This window comes from Homalodisca vitripennis, chromosome X, assembly GCF_021130785.1.
Source record: "Homalodisca vitripennis isolate AUS2020 chromosome X, UT_GWSS_2.1, whole genome shotgun sequence".
Taxonomy (NCBI): Eukaryota; Metazoa; Arthropoda; class Insecta; order Hemiptera; family Cicadellidae; genus Homalodisca; species Homalodisca vitripennis.
In genome coordinates, this window is record NC_060215.1 from 83,655,167 (window position 1) to 83,670,439 (window position 15,273).

Genomic DNA, 15,273 nt, shown 5'->3' on the forward strand with positions numbered 1-15,273 from the left:
GTGATGGAGCAAGTGTTTCTGCATGGCTTAGTGCAAGGGCGGGTGGATGACGTGGTCAGTATGGAAGCTCTTAGGTTTAGGGTTCCGCGCTTCAATAGTAGGAGTAAAATTATGTTTGATCTGCCACATGTACGGACAGTATCGCACGCGTACTCGCCTCTGCTACGGATGATGAGATCTCACAATTTAATACTTTCGGAAGGAAATAATCTTGATATATTTGCAGAATCAAAATATGTTTTTAAGAAGAATTGCCTAATGATATTAAAAGATAAACCTTATTTATAGTCCAGTCAATTTAGACATTGACCCTTGCAAAAATTCCCAGAAAGCTGAAAATTTGCATAGATGTTAGGACACCATTGTTATGAAATTGTGAAAAGTCCCCATCGATCCCATGTCTGCAAAATATTTTATTCAAGGTCAAATTTCACAAAAATAGGTTTTTTTAATTTTTTAGCGAAACGGTTAGTTTTTTGTGAAAAAATATTTCAAACATAAATTGTAGATCATGCAATTATCTACAAAAATGCTCCTTATGCTTTTTTTTCATAACACTAACCATTTTTTGAGAAAAAAACAATTACAAAATTTTCTTACGCTGTATTGTCTATAATATGGACACCGTTTCACGCCACTTATGAGGTAGTGTACCTAGCGCGCTTTTTTTTTAATGTGGTTTCCCCGGTAAAGCCTATTCCACAGTCTATTCAAGTAAAATTAAATTAATGTTTGGTTATTCTTCTTCTTTTCCAGTCGTTGCACTCTTGTTAGTGTGGTCGTTGTCGATCAGATACAGCTCGAGTGATAAGTCCCCGTTATACTTGATTGTAAACATATTTTATTCATCATCATCGTCACTAATTATTTCCTCATCTTCCCCTCCATCTTCTTCTCTCTCTCTATTTTCTTCTTCCTCATCTTCTTGAGTAGACTAAATTGTACTAACAGCGATACATCAGTTGTTTCGTCGTTCATGTAAAAAACCTTCTTCTGTTGGAGATTCAACATTTGAACACAATTGGCCTTTACAAAGTGGTGCACGCTAGTGAACAAAATAATTCTACTTTTTTGCAGCTGCATCTTAAGTTACACCCCCATTTTTTTCCAGTTGCAAAAAAACAGAATTAAGGAGGTTTTCTGGTGCAGGTGGAATAAGCGTGTGGGTTGGTTGCAATGCAATTATTGACATGCTTCCAACCCCATTATTCTGGTCTAGTTGATTACCAAGCCACAACTGAACCTAGTAATATACACGATAAAATCTGTTGGGTGAGCGGAAGCTGCGGTTGGAGGAAGGCAAGCTAATTGCACATGTTTTTTATTACGTGTTTGTTTTGCAAAAGATAAGTAACATAATTTGTCTATCGAAGTAATTTTTTGGAGCTCCATATACAGACAGAAGAAAGCGAGTTTCTGATGAAGAGTTGATATCTTGGAAAGCTTGTGCACAAGTAATAAAATTTTCTTTTTCAAACAATTAAAAAATTGTGGTTTTAACCCCTTCGAAACATTGCTGATGTTGTATCACTGCCAGCCATAGCATGTAAAACTGTATATGATTGAACCGATTGATTATCTTCCCGAATCATTGCTCCCGCAGTTGATAGACCTTCAATTGCTCTTTTTTGCCTTTAGGTTTTTTCACTCTAAGCTTGATTGATAATATCATGATAATTAACAAGAAAACATACAATGTTAATTGTCCTAGTTCCTGAATAATAATGACTATTACTATAATTCAACTTCAACCGTAATTTAATTTTTCTGATATCAACACTTACGTTTTTACAAATATTTTCTAATTCTTCTAACGTAAACTAGCAGTCATCACTACTTTCAATATATGAAAATATTTCCCCCATGGTGAGATACAATGCTTCATCTTGAGGACGGCCGACTTAGCCTCCAGTGGTTGGTTTTAAAAATGATACAAAGCAATCATTATGGTACTTAGCTTCAGCAGCAACCTAAATCGTGTTTAAACCCGATGCGAGCAACAATAGTATTTGCGGTGTCATCAGAAACAAAACTGAGCTGCGTTCATAACTGAGTCTTTAACTGAAAGAGTTCTAACGTTACAAAGTTACAACGAGATTTTTGTGCTTGTTTCTTTTTGTATTCCTCACTCAACTCGTCGCCGCAAAGTAAACAACAATTAAAAAAAAATATGACTCACATGTGCTCTAGTACGAGGAGGACTTTTTGAGAGGTACTAACTGATTCCTCTTCATGTTGCCGTTTTGCTGCTGCAATTGTACTCTTTTCTATTGTATCGTTTGCGACACTGCACATGATTTGTCGCTGAATTTACATTCTTCAAGTAATCAGTAAGTTGATTCCCCCCCCCTTGAATACTCGCGTTAAGTAATGTCTTCATGCCGCGATCAACAATAACACATTCACTTGAAGATAAAAGTTTAGTGCAAATAAAACACTATTGCGACATATTTTTCAACAAAAAGTGAATACAGCACAAACTTTAGCAAAGAATATTTGAAATAACTACGTGTTTTCACTACGAAGGAATTTTCAAGACTAACGGTGATTTAGGTGCGACCTTAGAAAAGCAGGTGGACGGAACGGCCACTCGAACAATGGAATAACAGGCAGATGTAGTTCAAAGGGCACATGGGGCCTTGAAATTAGGGTCTCTGTTTTTTTAATATCATATTCTCAGAATTATCGGTCAATATGAATCTATTAGTCATGAAGTCTTATAGTTTTACTTATATTACAACGCCCAATGATATCATAGGCAGCTTAGTCGTGCTTATTATGGACAATACAGGCGTAAGAAATTTTGTAATTTTTTTTTCTCAAAAACGGTTTAGTGTTATGAAAAAAAGTATAAGAAGGCATTTCTGTAGATAATTGCATGATCATAACAATTTTCATTTGAAACATTCTTTCATAAAACTAACCGTTTCGCTTAAAAATTCAAAAAACCTATTTTTTGTGAAATTTGACCTTGAATAAAAAAATTTTTGCAGACATGGGATCGATGGGGACTTTTCAAAATTTCATAACAATAGTGTCCATAACATCTATGCAAATTTTCAGCTTTCTGGGAATTAATGCAAAGTTACCCCTATTTTTTTGTCTAAATTGACCGGACTATTATATTGACTTTTAGATTATTAATACAATGTATGCCTAATATTTTCACACAAATATTTAACTGTAATTTATCTTACAATAGCCGTTCCATCTATTTATATTTTTGTTGTATGTTGTTACTTAAATTATTTGTATTGTTGCATGTGTTATAGAATTACTTAGTTGTTGCATTTTTTTTTAATATATATTTTTGTTATATTCTTAAAATGATTATTGTGCTGTTTTTGTTATTAATTATATTTATATATTTGTTAGGTCAAGTCTTAATATTATATATTATGTTTGTCATTGCATGTGTTTATAAAATTACTTAGTCGTTGCATTTAAGTACAAATTTTTGTTATGTTTCTCTAATGATTATTGTGCTGTTGCTGTCATTTATACTTATTTGTTATATATTACTTGATATCCAGTGATTATTTTAAGTACTGAAAATGGACCTTGCAAACCCACGAATGAACTATATTATGTACAATTGTTAACTGCTTTAATGTAATTGGGTCTTAACCTGTATTAAAGCATGCAAACTATAAATAAATAAATTTGCTACTGATACGAATTCCAGAAAACACAATTTTTGATATGCATTATTTTAAATATTTTTCAATGAAGTTTGAATAAGAAACTTCAAGCTTCTTTATTAACACAGTAGAACTCTGAACAGTTTTTGTTTAAGTCTCAAATACAATTGGTCAATAAGCACTAAGCATCATATTTATAGCAGTGGAAAAATAAATAAAAATCTTAAAAAAGACAAAAAACTCAATATTTATCTAATACTATATCATATATCTAGGAAAGCCTGTCTGTACTAAAGGGATGACTTGGCCCACCAACCTCAGGTCATCAGTTCATCAAGGGCCTCCCAAATGCTATAGAAAGCTCTCTGGACCAAGTAGCGTTTTAATCGTTTTCTCAGCAATTTTAAATTATCAAGTTTCTTCAAACTATTTGGTAGCGAATTAAACAACTTAGGTCCAAAAAAGAAATATGATTGCTGAGTTAACAAAGTCAATGTCTGTCCACTACAAGATTTTCTTTGTGTCTTGTATTATAATTAATTGTGACTAAGAACAGAAAATATATGTTTATTTTGAAAAATTACTATGCGGTAAATTAGCAGGCTGGCAGGAGTAGGGTGCCACTTTGTTTATCTAGCCATAATCTACATTAATCTTTTAACCGCCACACCTGAGATACATCTTGCAATTCTAGTTTTGTAAACAACTCCCATGACTGAGATATGTCATGCAACTGTGGTTTTGTGAGCAGACGCCTGAGTATACTCGTTTTCATATTATTAGCTGTTTTTTTTTTTTTTTTTTTGTATCAGCTGTTATTCTGTGTTACTTGGTATACTATTTTGGTAGAAATGTCTAGAAGATAGCTGTTCAGTTGGTGGTGTAATCTTGTGGACATTACTCAAACTAGAAAACCTGCTTTGTATCGTCCACTAGTTTGGGAATGGTTACATTGATATTTTATGAAGTGTTTTCCAATTTTTATTCATAGATAGTTGTATAATAATGGTAAAATGTTGTAATTATTTGACAAATTAACATTATTTGAGATGTTTGTAAACACTGTAATTGTTTACTCTATTTATTAAACTTTAAATAACGTCTTTAATGAGTAATTTTTAAAACTCCTAAAAATGGGAAAAAATACTCGGCACTGGAGGGTCTTAATATGCAACTAAAACCGGTGCTAGGATGACGCCATGAACCAAGGAACGCGGCAGTTAAAAGGTTAAGTGGTGGACAATTCATGTCATTTTACAAAAGTAACTCTGCAGAAAAACTTATTGTGGGTTAGATTAAAAAGTGAGAAAATTTGCTTTTTCCAGGTGAACAACCTCTTTTCAATATTTTATTTCCTATCTCATGAGGACAGTTAAATAAATTTTCCTAAGGAGTTGTGAAGGGATTTACTACTCCAGTGAAACTGTTCAGACATATTGCTGAATGAAATTATAAATGTCTAATAATCAAGACACCATTAAGATGAAAACTTTATCAAAACATAAGTTGTAATTTATTTATGAAGTAACATGTTACAGGTACAACTTCAGGTACAAAATTGGGAACAATTCTTAAACTTAAGTACTATACATTAGATTCATTAACATTAGAGTATTTAAAATACAACAAAACAAAATATTGCACTGTAAAGTTTACATCTAAAGAATCATCTACAAACATTGACATAGCGATGTCAGTCATGTAACTAAATTAAAACTAAAATCTATAACACACTGCTGTATTAACAATCACTTAATATTTTATTTGACAAACTAAGCTAAATTAAGAGATCAAAAACATGTTTCACAATATTTATAGTTTTGATGAATAATTTCCATAACAAGTTAAAACGTCATCAGAGGTGGAAACTTCAGTTACAAAATTAGAAAACATTTTTAAACTTAATACTGTACCACAGATTCATTAACATCAGATTATTCAACACTACATAGCCAAATATTGATTCTGTAAACTTAAGCACCTTACAAACCTTGACACAGTTGATATCTTGTACTATCGATCACATATCAAATTATGTTCATTTGAGATTAACTTTAAATTACCTATATAAAATATTAAGCAATGTCGCATCTTGAACATGTACAAGAACACGGAATATATGGATGATGGCTTTCGTCGAAAAAGTCACGTGTGCTTGGTATAACTTCATAATTAGAGTCAGGATAGAGGTATTCATCCAATACTATAGGATCAAAGGTGAAGATAGGATCGAAAGCGAAAGGATCGTCTTGAGCAGGTTCTCCAGTAGGGTTCACTCTATTCGGAGGATCTAGGCTCATGCCAGGGTCTGATATCAGGGAGGTTTTCTGGGATATGTTGGCATAACATATCTTTTCTAAAAAAAAAATCATAAATGTTAATACAAAAAAAATCATAGAAATAAACATTATTAATTGTTGTACTTTTTCAAAACAATATAGTTGCCTGTCAATAACTAAAAAATACCATTTAGAATACATTATTGAGTTTGCATGGATCTGCCAGTATGCCAGGGTCTGATATTCGTGAGGTTTTCTGGGATATGTTGGCATAACATATCTTTTCTAAAAAAAATCATTAATGTTAATAGACAAAAAATCATAGAAATAAACATTACAAATTTATGTACTTTTTTCAAGATAAAAGCAATATAGGTGACTGTCAATAACTAAAAATTATCATTTAGAAAACTTTATTGAGTTTGCATCTTTTTATTTTTACAAGGTAATGAAACTAGAAACAAAGACCGTAATACGAGAACATTATCTAAACAAAACTGATTTGTGATACTAACACCAGCAGATGTGCTGTCAGCGCTTGTCTGAAGTATAAACTGTTTAATTTATTTGCAACAGTAACTTTATAAAAATCACAACTTTGCAAATCAATTCCCCGTTTTTATTTGTTTGTACCAACAATATTACTACTAGCTGTTGTATTTACTGTTTGAAAGGGATAAACCTTTTCAATAAGCTGCTGCAGTAGCATGGCAGTTGCCACTTAATCACCACATTTCTCATATCTCTAGTTTGGAAAAAAAATCTGTTTAACTGATTGCTAAACTATTTTAAAACACTTAAGAAAGAAAATAACATCAATAGCAGCCTGAAAATATTTTTTTTAGAGTAAACATACTACTCCATGTCTGAATTTATACATGATAACTTTTAAATTTCAAAGTTTAGTTTATTTTATTGATATGTACCTTATTTTATTGAATAAAATGTAATATGATATATTTTTGAGATAGTACTGTTTCATATAAATTGATTAGTGTTATTAAGTTACAAGTTAAGTTTAGAATTTGCACAGTTGATAATGTTAGCAGATTTTTTTTTGCTGGCTTTGTTAAATGTGGCAAAATGTAATGTCATGACAGAGAAATATTGAATGTAGAACTATTGTGTAATCATGGTTACTTATTTATACAAAACTATACATCTATATATCTGTTCAAACATGCATCATAACTGTGTCCTGATTGATACTACACAAGTACATTTAATATTCATCAACAGCTGTAAAGTCATAATACGTTTATATGAAATTTACTACGTTTATTTGAACTAAAAATATGTTTGTTTTTCACTAGCTGTTACCAATCAGATACTCATTCCTTATTATAAAACAGTAAAAGTTTGCTGTGTAGTGTAATACGTGAGGAGTCAATTTCATAACTTTTTTACACATGTAGTTAAGTTTGCTTATTATGGTTGTTTTCAGAATTAAATTCTCTACAATCTGTATTAGGAAAAACAATTTGTTTATTGGTCATTTAACAATGTTATTGGACATCAAACATTTAAGACGGTATTTTTGTTATTAGAGTTTTGGCAATGTTCATACTTTTTCTCAAAAACTGTTCACACTACAACCTCTAGAGTGGTTTTATTGCATTTTTCAGATGATTTTCCTTATAAATCCACCTTATTTGAGTTAAAAAAAAACAAGAACAAAACATTTCAGAATCACTTAATTTTACCAGGTGAAATAAAAACAAAGCAGAATCTTTCGCCAGCCATTACTCACTAATGGAGCGTTTCCGGACCTACCTTTATATAACATTTTTTGCTTATTTTTAGCTCTACATTCACGTCTTAAAATATTTTACCATATTTCTGACTCACCCTGTATAGGCCTAGTATTCTATGTGTTAAGATGATATTTTGCATCCCTTTGAAACTTACTGATGCTATTTATCCTATTTTCTTTGCACTGGCATTAACCTCTTTCTTTCTGAAACTGCAAGCTATCAACAATCAAATACAATGTCATTTGTCCAGAAACTAATAACAGTGTACCAATGTAACAGTATAATGTACAGTTCATTATTTTCTTTGATATCTTAACAAATGTTTCGATTTTCTCACAAAACCATGTTTTACTTTTTTTCCACATTTGATTACTTGTCATCAACTATACAAATATTACAAATCTACTCTAATACACAATTTCTGTACTATTTACAATGGAAGACCATTTTTTTACAAATTTGATAGGATTTGAAATAAAATTTTTATTTTGCAAACTCAAATCTGACAACCTTCACAATCATACTGCTATTTGTGAAAATGCATGTTCAATCTCATAAGGAATATTGAGTGCTTGTGGCTCTGTTATTTGAAGGTAATCAAAAAAGTTTTTTTTGAACATTTTTTGGATTAATTTACAGTACTTTTAGAAAAACTCATTTCTGTTTCCGTAGAAAAATCTCTCAATACTATTGAAACTAAATGTATCAGTAATACTGGTCTTGCAACTAAACTGGTTACTTACTCTATGCCTCAGATAACTGTCTTTTTTTAAATATTTTCTTTATACGCTATTGAGTTAAGAATAACAGTAGCGTTCCCTTTTGTCATCTAGTAAGATGTTCACTGTGACGTTATTTATAAGGACGGAAAAACTTTGTTATCATCAATGGTCAGATTGGGCTTTGTGAGATGAATTTGCTGAACAAAAGACTGTCCTTGCAATGGAATACAATTGTTCTACCTGATTTCCTCTGATTCTGATTGGTGTGTCGCCTGCGGTCTGATTGACTGCGGGCAGACATCATTACAGCATCTCCCTCACCATCTACCCCATCACGTTCTTCCCGCTCCTTCTCAGACTGCTGGCCTGCCGCAGGGGTGCCTGGCATTGATACAGCCCTTCGCTGTTTCTTGGGGGATCCTGTAATATAGCCCAATTCTATAAATTATGTTACTGAGAGAGAGAATAATCTTTATTCCATTGATACAAATTTTTACAAGATGCATATGAATAGCGTCATCACCACACTAGTCTATCTTAAAAAATAAAGTAAAAATTTAAAATTTACACATCTTTTTAAATAGAATTTTATAATCTTACTTAAATGATAATATATATAACATAGTTATCTGGGCTCAAAAAACTCCTGAATGGAGTATAATCTCTAATTGGTAAGGTAATCTTTTACTATACTTTCAAATCTCTCCCTGTCAGTTATATTTTTTTATTTTCTTAGGTAGCTGATTATAGTATTTTTTCCAATAAAGCTTGTTTACATTTCATACAATTTCAGATTGTGCCTGTCAGTTGTGATTTTGTTACGTGTACTGTAAATTTTAGAGATTCATTGGATTTTTTATTACACTTATATTTTATATCAACTATAAATGATAGGGATCTTAAGTACATTGAAAAAGTGTTTCACTGAGTCTAATCTATTCAAGTTTAGCATGATTCTTATTGCTTTTTTTGTTTTATCAATATTTTATCCAGATTTTGCTTGGATGTTGCACCATTATACATAATCCGTATGCTAGGTGTGAATGAATCAACGAAAAGTAGATTTTTTTCAGAGCATCCAATAATCACACAATTCCGACATGGTTACTTATTAATCGCAAACATAAACAGCAAAACGGTATAGAAGGAGAGCTTCCTAGCTATTATATGACTAAGTCATGTGACAGCTCAATTCAAATGAGTGGGTGAATTAGTAATTTAGAAGCCCATCAAATGACACCATGCAATGGCTTTCTGTAATAAATAATATATAATCAGATTCTGGTTTCTTGTTCAGATTCCAGTCAGAATTTATTTTTTTCTTAGGAAAAGAAGATGAGAAATTGCACTTACTGCTAAGAAAACCTTTGCAATGTTTCTGGAGTGACAGGACCTTCTAGATGGGTAAGGTTTTGGGGATTCTGTCGAGATTCATGAGGAAGGATTTTGAGTGTTAATCTCAGTTATGTCTCCGTAGAAAAAGAGGAGGCTAGCTCTGTACCAGCCTCTCCAGTCATAGTGGGCAGAGGTGGCACGTCCTTATGTGTAGGCTAGTAACAGCTTTTGACACGTAAAGAGCCCACCAGCTCCAACTCTCATCCCCAGCAGTAGACCAGACTTATCAATTTACCCTTGCACCCCAATACCTTGAAATTTACAGTTAGTGATGTGCTGCTGCCGGACATCCATAGAGTTAACCAGATTTAAGTGACAAATCAGTTTTGCTATACCCAGTGTAGGTTCAACTGCAAGTTATAAACCAGCCAGAAGTGAAACATCCTGGTTGTGGAACCCAGTTAGACAAACCTCAAGTTCAAATGCTGTCTGTGACCATGACACTTTTTATTAGTACTGTTCACATTATTTATTACCAAATCTTTCCCTTATTACATTCAATAAGATCTCTGCACAAGCTTGTGGTTCATGAGGATGGACAGAACAAGGGTAAAATTGACATTAGGGTGTGTTTTGTCTTAAGGTGGCTGAGGGTAAATTAGTTAATACTATTTTAAGTTGAAGAAAGAACACATGATTCCGAAATTGTACAGAAAAGAATAAAAAAATCATCAATCTTTTTGTTAATAGGACAATTAACTGCTACAAAAAGTCCACTTCTATTTAACTAGCTATATTAAATCCATTAACATGTCTTCAGTGGTAGTCCAGCCTCTCAATAACATCTTAACTCTGTGCCTCTGGGGAGATATAATATACCTGCACAATTATTGCTTTGACAATTAATTGTTGTGCTGTGTCAGGTATCACAAGTCTCTTTACCATCATTAAAATTTTGACAGAGTTAGGAGTGGCCAAATGTGTTTGAGAGTATATGTCAAGCCTCATTGAGCAGAGTTTGATGACAATGCTTGAAGTGAAAGATGGAAGGTCACATTTATTGTGTGGGCCTTAGTGTAACTTATGAAGATATATTGTCATTGATTCTGTTATGTTTTGTTGAGAATGTTGTTCCAAGGGCCTTTATATTTGAGGTTTGAAATTGAGAACCATGGAGTCAATTATTTAGTTTGTGCTGACAATTTATGGATTTTCCAAATAACTCTGGATTAGGTAAAGAAGACGGCAGCCGTCAGGCTTAGCTGACAGGTACTCACCTCAAAGTGATGTGCGTTTTTCATCCCAGCTGGTAAAGCTAAGACCAACACGATTACAGCTCCTACTTTAGCCTTAAGAGGATCTTAAGTTTACTGTTTGTCTGTGTCCCTCAGGATTTCATTTGTCTGTTTGTGGAGATTGATGTTACCAAGCTGAGGATTTCAAGATTTGGCTAGGACTGAATGAGTTGAGTAAGAACATAAGCATTTTTACAGGATGCAGAATACTTTTGAAACCTTAGAAAAGCTTTAAAGAGTTGCATTTGTTTCTGATTCTCTATTTTGATTACAGTTTTGTGCTTAGTAAAGTAACATTAGGTGCTGAATTGCTCTGTTTTTGCTTCAGTGTGACAAGAGTGATGGACAGTTGTACAAAGATATGTTTACTGGCTCTTATCATTCACCTACTATATTTAACACATGTAAAAAAAAGTTACATCTACATGAAACCAACAGACACTGTCCTGTACTGCAGGCTGTAATGAAGAAATCTAATATATGTAAAATGAAACCATGGCGCAATGAGACTAAAATATGTTCAATAAGTAAAATACACTTGATGTGATACTCTAAATTAGGCCCATCAGCACAAGGTTAAGTGAACGACCTTAAAAGTGTAAGAGAGAGAACCAATAAAAATGTTCAGAAATTCTCTATACGCGAGTTGCTGATAAATACTTACCAAGTACTGGAGGTGTGTTGTCTTGATTTGTAGTAGCATTGCAATTTCGGTCAATCGTTATGGCCTGCTTGTCCGTGTTGGTTGGTGTGACTTGAGTAGCATCAACTTCTAATTTTCTTGCTCTTCTACAAAGAGCATCCAATTCCGCCTAAAAACAGAAAAAGAATATTTATACATCTCAATAACTAGTCACTTCTATGTCTTTATCCTGAAGACCATATTTCTGTTTCTTACAGCTAAAACTTTTTAGTTGCAACTGTCAAAGTTCTTGTGCTTGTTTCCATCTCAGAATAGGACATGGTGAACTTCATCATGGTTCAGGCTGAGCAAAACGAAGGATCGGGTTTTAAGCCGCACATGGAGCCGGTAGATTGAATTCTCAACTCTTTCATGTATTGCCCTTTCTTTACTGCATATGTTGCTTTACTAATCTTCAAGATTATGTAAATAAAGAAATTGTTTATTGTCTTTCCATTTTAATAGCAAGGCCATATATCAATACTTGGCAGGTCCGAAACCGTTTATTCAAGATCAGATCACAATATTATTAATTGAAGACACTTAAAAATACTTCATAAAGGTGAAAAACAAGTTTTACATTTTCATATACAAGGTTATGTTACTTGGTGTGGAGCTTCACATCCTGTTACAATATAGTTTGAAAGATTCATTTGGTACACATGCAAGGTCTTAAATACATTTAATTTTTTTATATTTATCAAACATAAATGTGTACTTAGCTAATCAGGAATTTATATAAGAACTATATTAAACCAAGCTCTATAAAGTGCAACATTTTTGTAACCTTTTAGTTTTCTTTAATTTGAAAATTCACATTGTCGTAAAGTAATGTATTAAAATATAATGTATTGATTATTTTGTTTTGACAACAAGACCTGTGAGGGAATGTCATATAAAAAGTAATAGAGAAGTGACCCTAAATTTAATTAATTGCTTAATTCAATCATCATTAGTAGCTCAACTGGTTGTATCTTTGACTCATACCAATAGGTACTTGAGTTCAAATTATACTGTGAACTTTCCCTCCATAACATTTATTTTAAAAGTTTTTTAATTCTCTCAGGTTTGTTTAAAATCATACAAATTGTTGAAGTACATTTTGAAAGATCAATGCCTAAAATAGTTTCACCTTGAGTGTGCTTCAATTACTCTTAAGATAATTTTACAAATCAAACACTGGATGGACAAAAACTCAAATTGAACTTGAAGGTACAAAAACACTGATGTTAATCAAGAAGGTAAAAGTTTTTAATGGAGAAAATTAAACTTTTATTTTGAGTAAAATAAATTAAAGAAACAATTAAAGAATGAAAATATTGTGCTTCATAAATTGAATTAAAACAGGGCAATCATATAAAGAAATTTGGACTTTAAGAAATCAAAAAGGGTTATTACATAGCTGTTCACATTACATAAAACAACCAAGTCACTAAGTGTAACTAATAAATACATAAATTTAGAACTTTCTTTTAAACCAATTGGATTGGTATGATGTAAAAATAATGTAAAGTTTTATGATAGAAAGTAGATGCTTGTATAAGGTAAACCTATGTTGTACTCCAGTCCTATAGAATTGGAGTTTTGTGAACATTTGTAACACCCTGAATGACTTAGCTCACAATGGGCATGTAAGGCACAATATGCTGATGATTCTAGTTTGATATTCTGGCATTTGTAGTGATCAATGATGGCTGAAGATAGGTCATTAACTTAATCCTCATAGTAATCTAAAGTGAATTATCAGTTTGTAATTAATAAAACAACATAAAATATTGTAAAACTCTGAGGTAATAACAGTACAGCTCATAAGTTTGGTTGAAAAGGATTTTAGGAATCTATGCATCTATGAATCTAGGAATCTATGCACTAAATGTGAAACTGCAGTACAAGTCGCACTATATCTTTAAAGCCATCCATCCTTAAAGGGCATCATCGCCCAGCTGATAACGCAGTTAAAGATAGCGACAGCAGCAATGTAACTATCCTGCAGTCTTCTAAGTGTGCCTAAAATATGCGGACCGGGTAGGCTTACCAGTTTTGGTTCATGTAACTTCGCTATTCCCTTCCTTTGTTTTAACTATAACAAGAGTTATTGTGGACATTTTACTCTCCATTATCATAGTTAATCTAGAGTTGACTGTATCTTGAATTAATCCCAAATATACATTTTATATACTGGAACCTTTCATGTATGTGTTAAGGTGAACTAACAGAGGATTAATAAAAACACATACATAGACACATAATAAAATTATATCTTGAATTCCTTTTGAGGTAATAAAATAATCAGTGAGTAGAAATGATTCAATTTTACTATGTGTCAACGTATATCGTTTTTTCCTAATCTTCCAAGATGGAAAAGTCAAATCTACTCTTCCAACCCAAATCCTCTATACCACGTATACGTGTTTGGTAAAAAAATTATTACCTCATTATCTTTTCGGTTGTCCGGTTGGATGTTTTGGTTGTTATTCCGTGGTGAGAGTGGAGCCGGTGTTGTCATGGTCGTGATTGCAGGGGTTTGTGGTATTTGGCTTTGAGTCACGATGGGCTTCTCCCAGTCATATGGGTCAGACTCGCGAACCCCACGCCGCTTCATGCAGCGCTCCAGCAGCAGGCTCAGCATTGCATAGTCTGGCTTGTCGCTGTATTCCAGACTCTGGTCATCCATAATAGTGATTAAAAAGATAATTGAATTGAAAAAAATTTGTTTGGACAATGAAGTGATGCTGTCTGATTTTGTAACACTGCATTAAAATAGAAAGTTAAAACAAAGTTATAATTTTATGAGTGGACTATGTTTAAAGTTTTTAAATCGGTTACATAACAACATTTTTAGGATATTTAATATACCTAGTCCAGAAAAAAACCTTAAAACAAATACACAATGTTTTATTTATACTTTAAAAAAAATATAAGAGCTGTTTAGGTAGTAACTGTCATTTTCGGTTAGTGCAAGATGCAGTCAGGGGAGCTAAATGGTTGTTATATTGAAACACACAGTAGGTATGTATGCCTCAAACTATAGTAATGGTTCCACTTTTTTTTATTTACAGTAGTAGGTAGTTAAAAATCTATATCACAATTGAAAATTCCACCACATACGAAGTCAAGTTTTGTCATAACATTTTCTATGGGAAAAAATAGGAATCTTTGTACAGATCAAATACATGACTGAAAATATTGAGTGCTAATGGAGTTATTCATTTATGAATAGACATATCCATGATAATGAAAAAGATGGCCGACCACCAGTGGTAAACAATGAACTGGTCTAAAAATACATTGTCTCTCTCTATCTATCTATATATACAGGGTGTATATTATGTCTGGAAACACCCAAATATATCCTTTAATAATTTAAATATAAATTTGAAACCTCTTACAATCGTGATAGAGATTGGGCATCTACTTTTTGGAACAATGTTTTGTTATGTCACACCAACGGGGGACGTCCTGCCGAGGGTATCGTGAATATTCTTAATGGAAGCCTATACCTTGTGATACATAATTTTAAAGGTAATAGCTTACTGAATTGAATGCCACAAACCGCATCTCAAAG

The 15,273-nt window shown here is 32.5% G+C and overlaps 1 protein-coding gene across 1 annotated transcript in view; it reads right to left on the reverse strand.

The window, feature by feature from the left end:
- The window catches only part of LOC124369495 (tau-tubulin kinase homolog Asator), a 202,626-nt gene that overhangs the window by 62,283 nt on the left and 125,070 nt on the right, over nt 1-15,273 (reverse strand). Inside the window, exons 8-10 of the mRNA XM_046827508.1 lie at nt 14,140-14,370; nt 11,691-11,838; nt 8,637-8,816 (exon numbers count right to left, since the gene is read on the reverse strand). Coding sequence (XP_046683464.1) covers nt 8,637-8,816; nt 11,691-11,838; nt 14,140-14,370 — 559 coding nt within the window. The remainder of the gene's footprint in view (nt 1-8,636; nt 8,817-11,690; nt 11,839-14,139; nt 14,371-15,273) is intronic.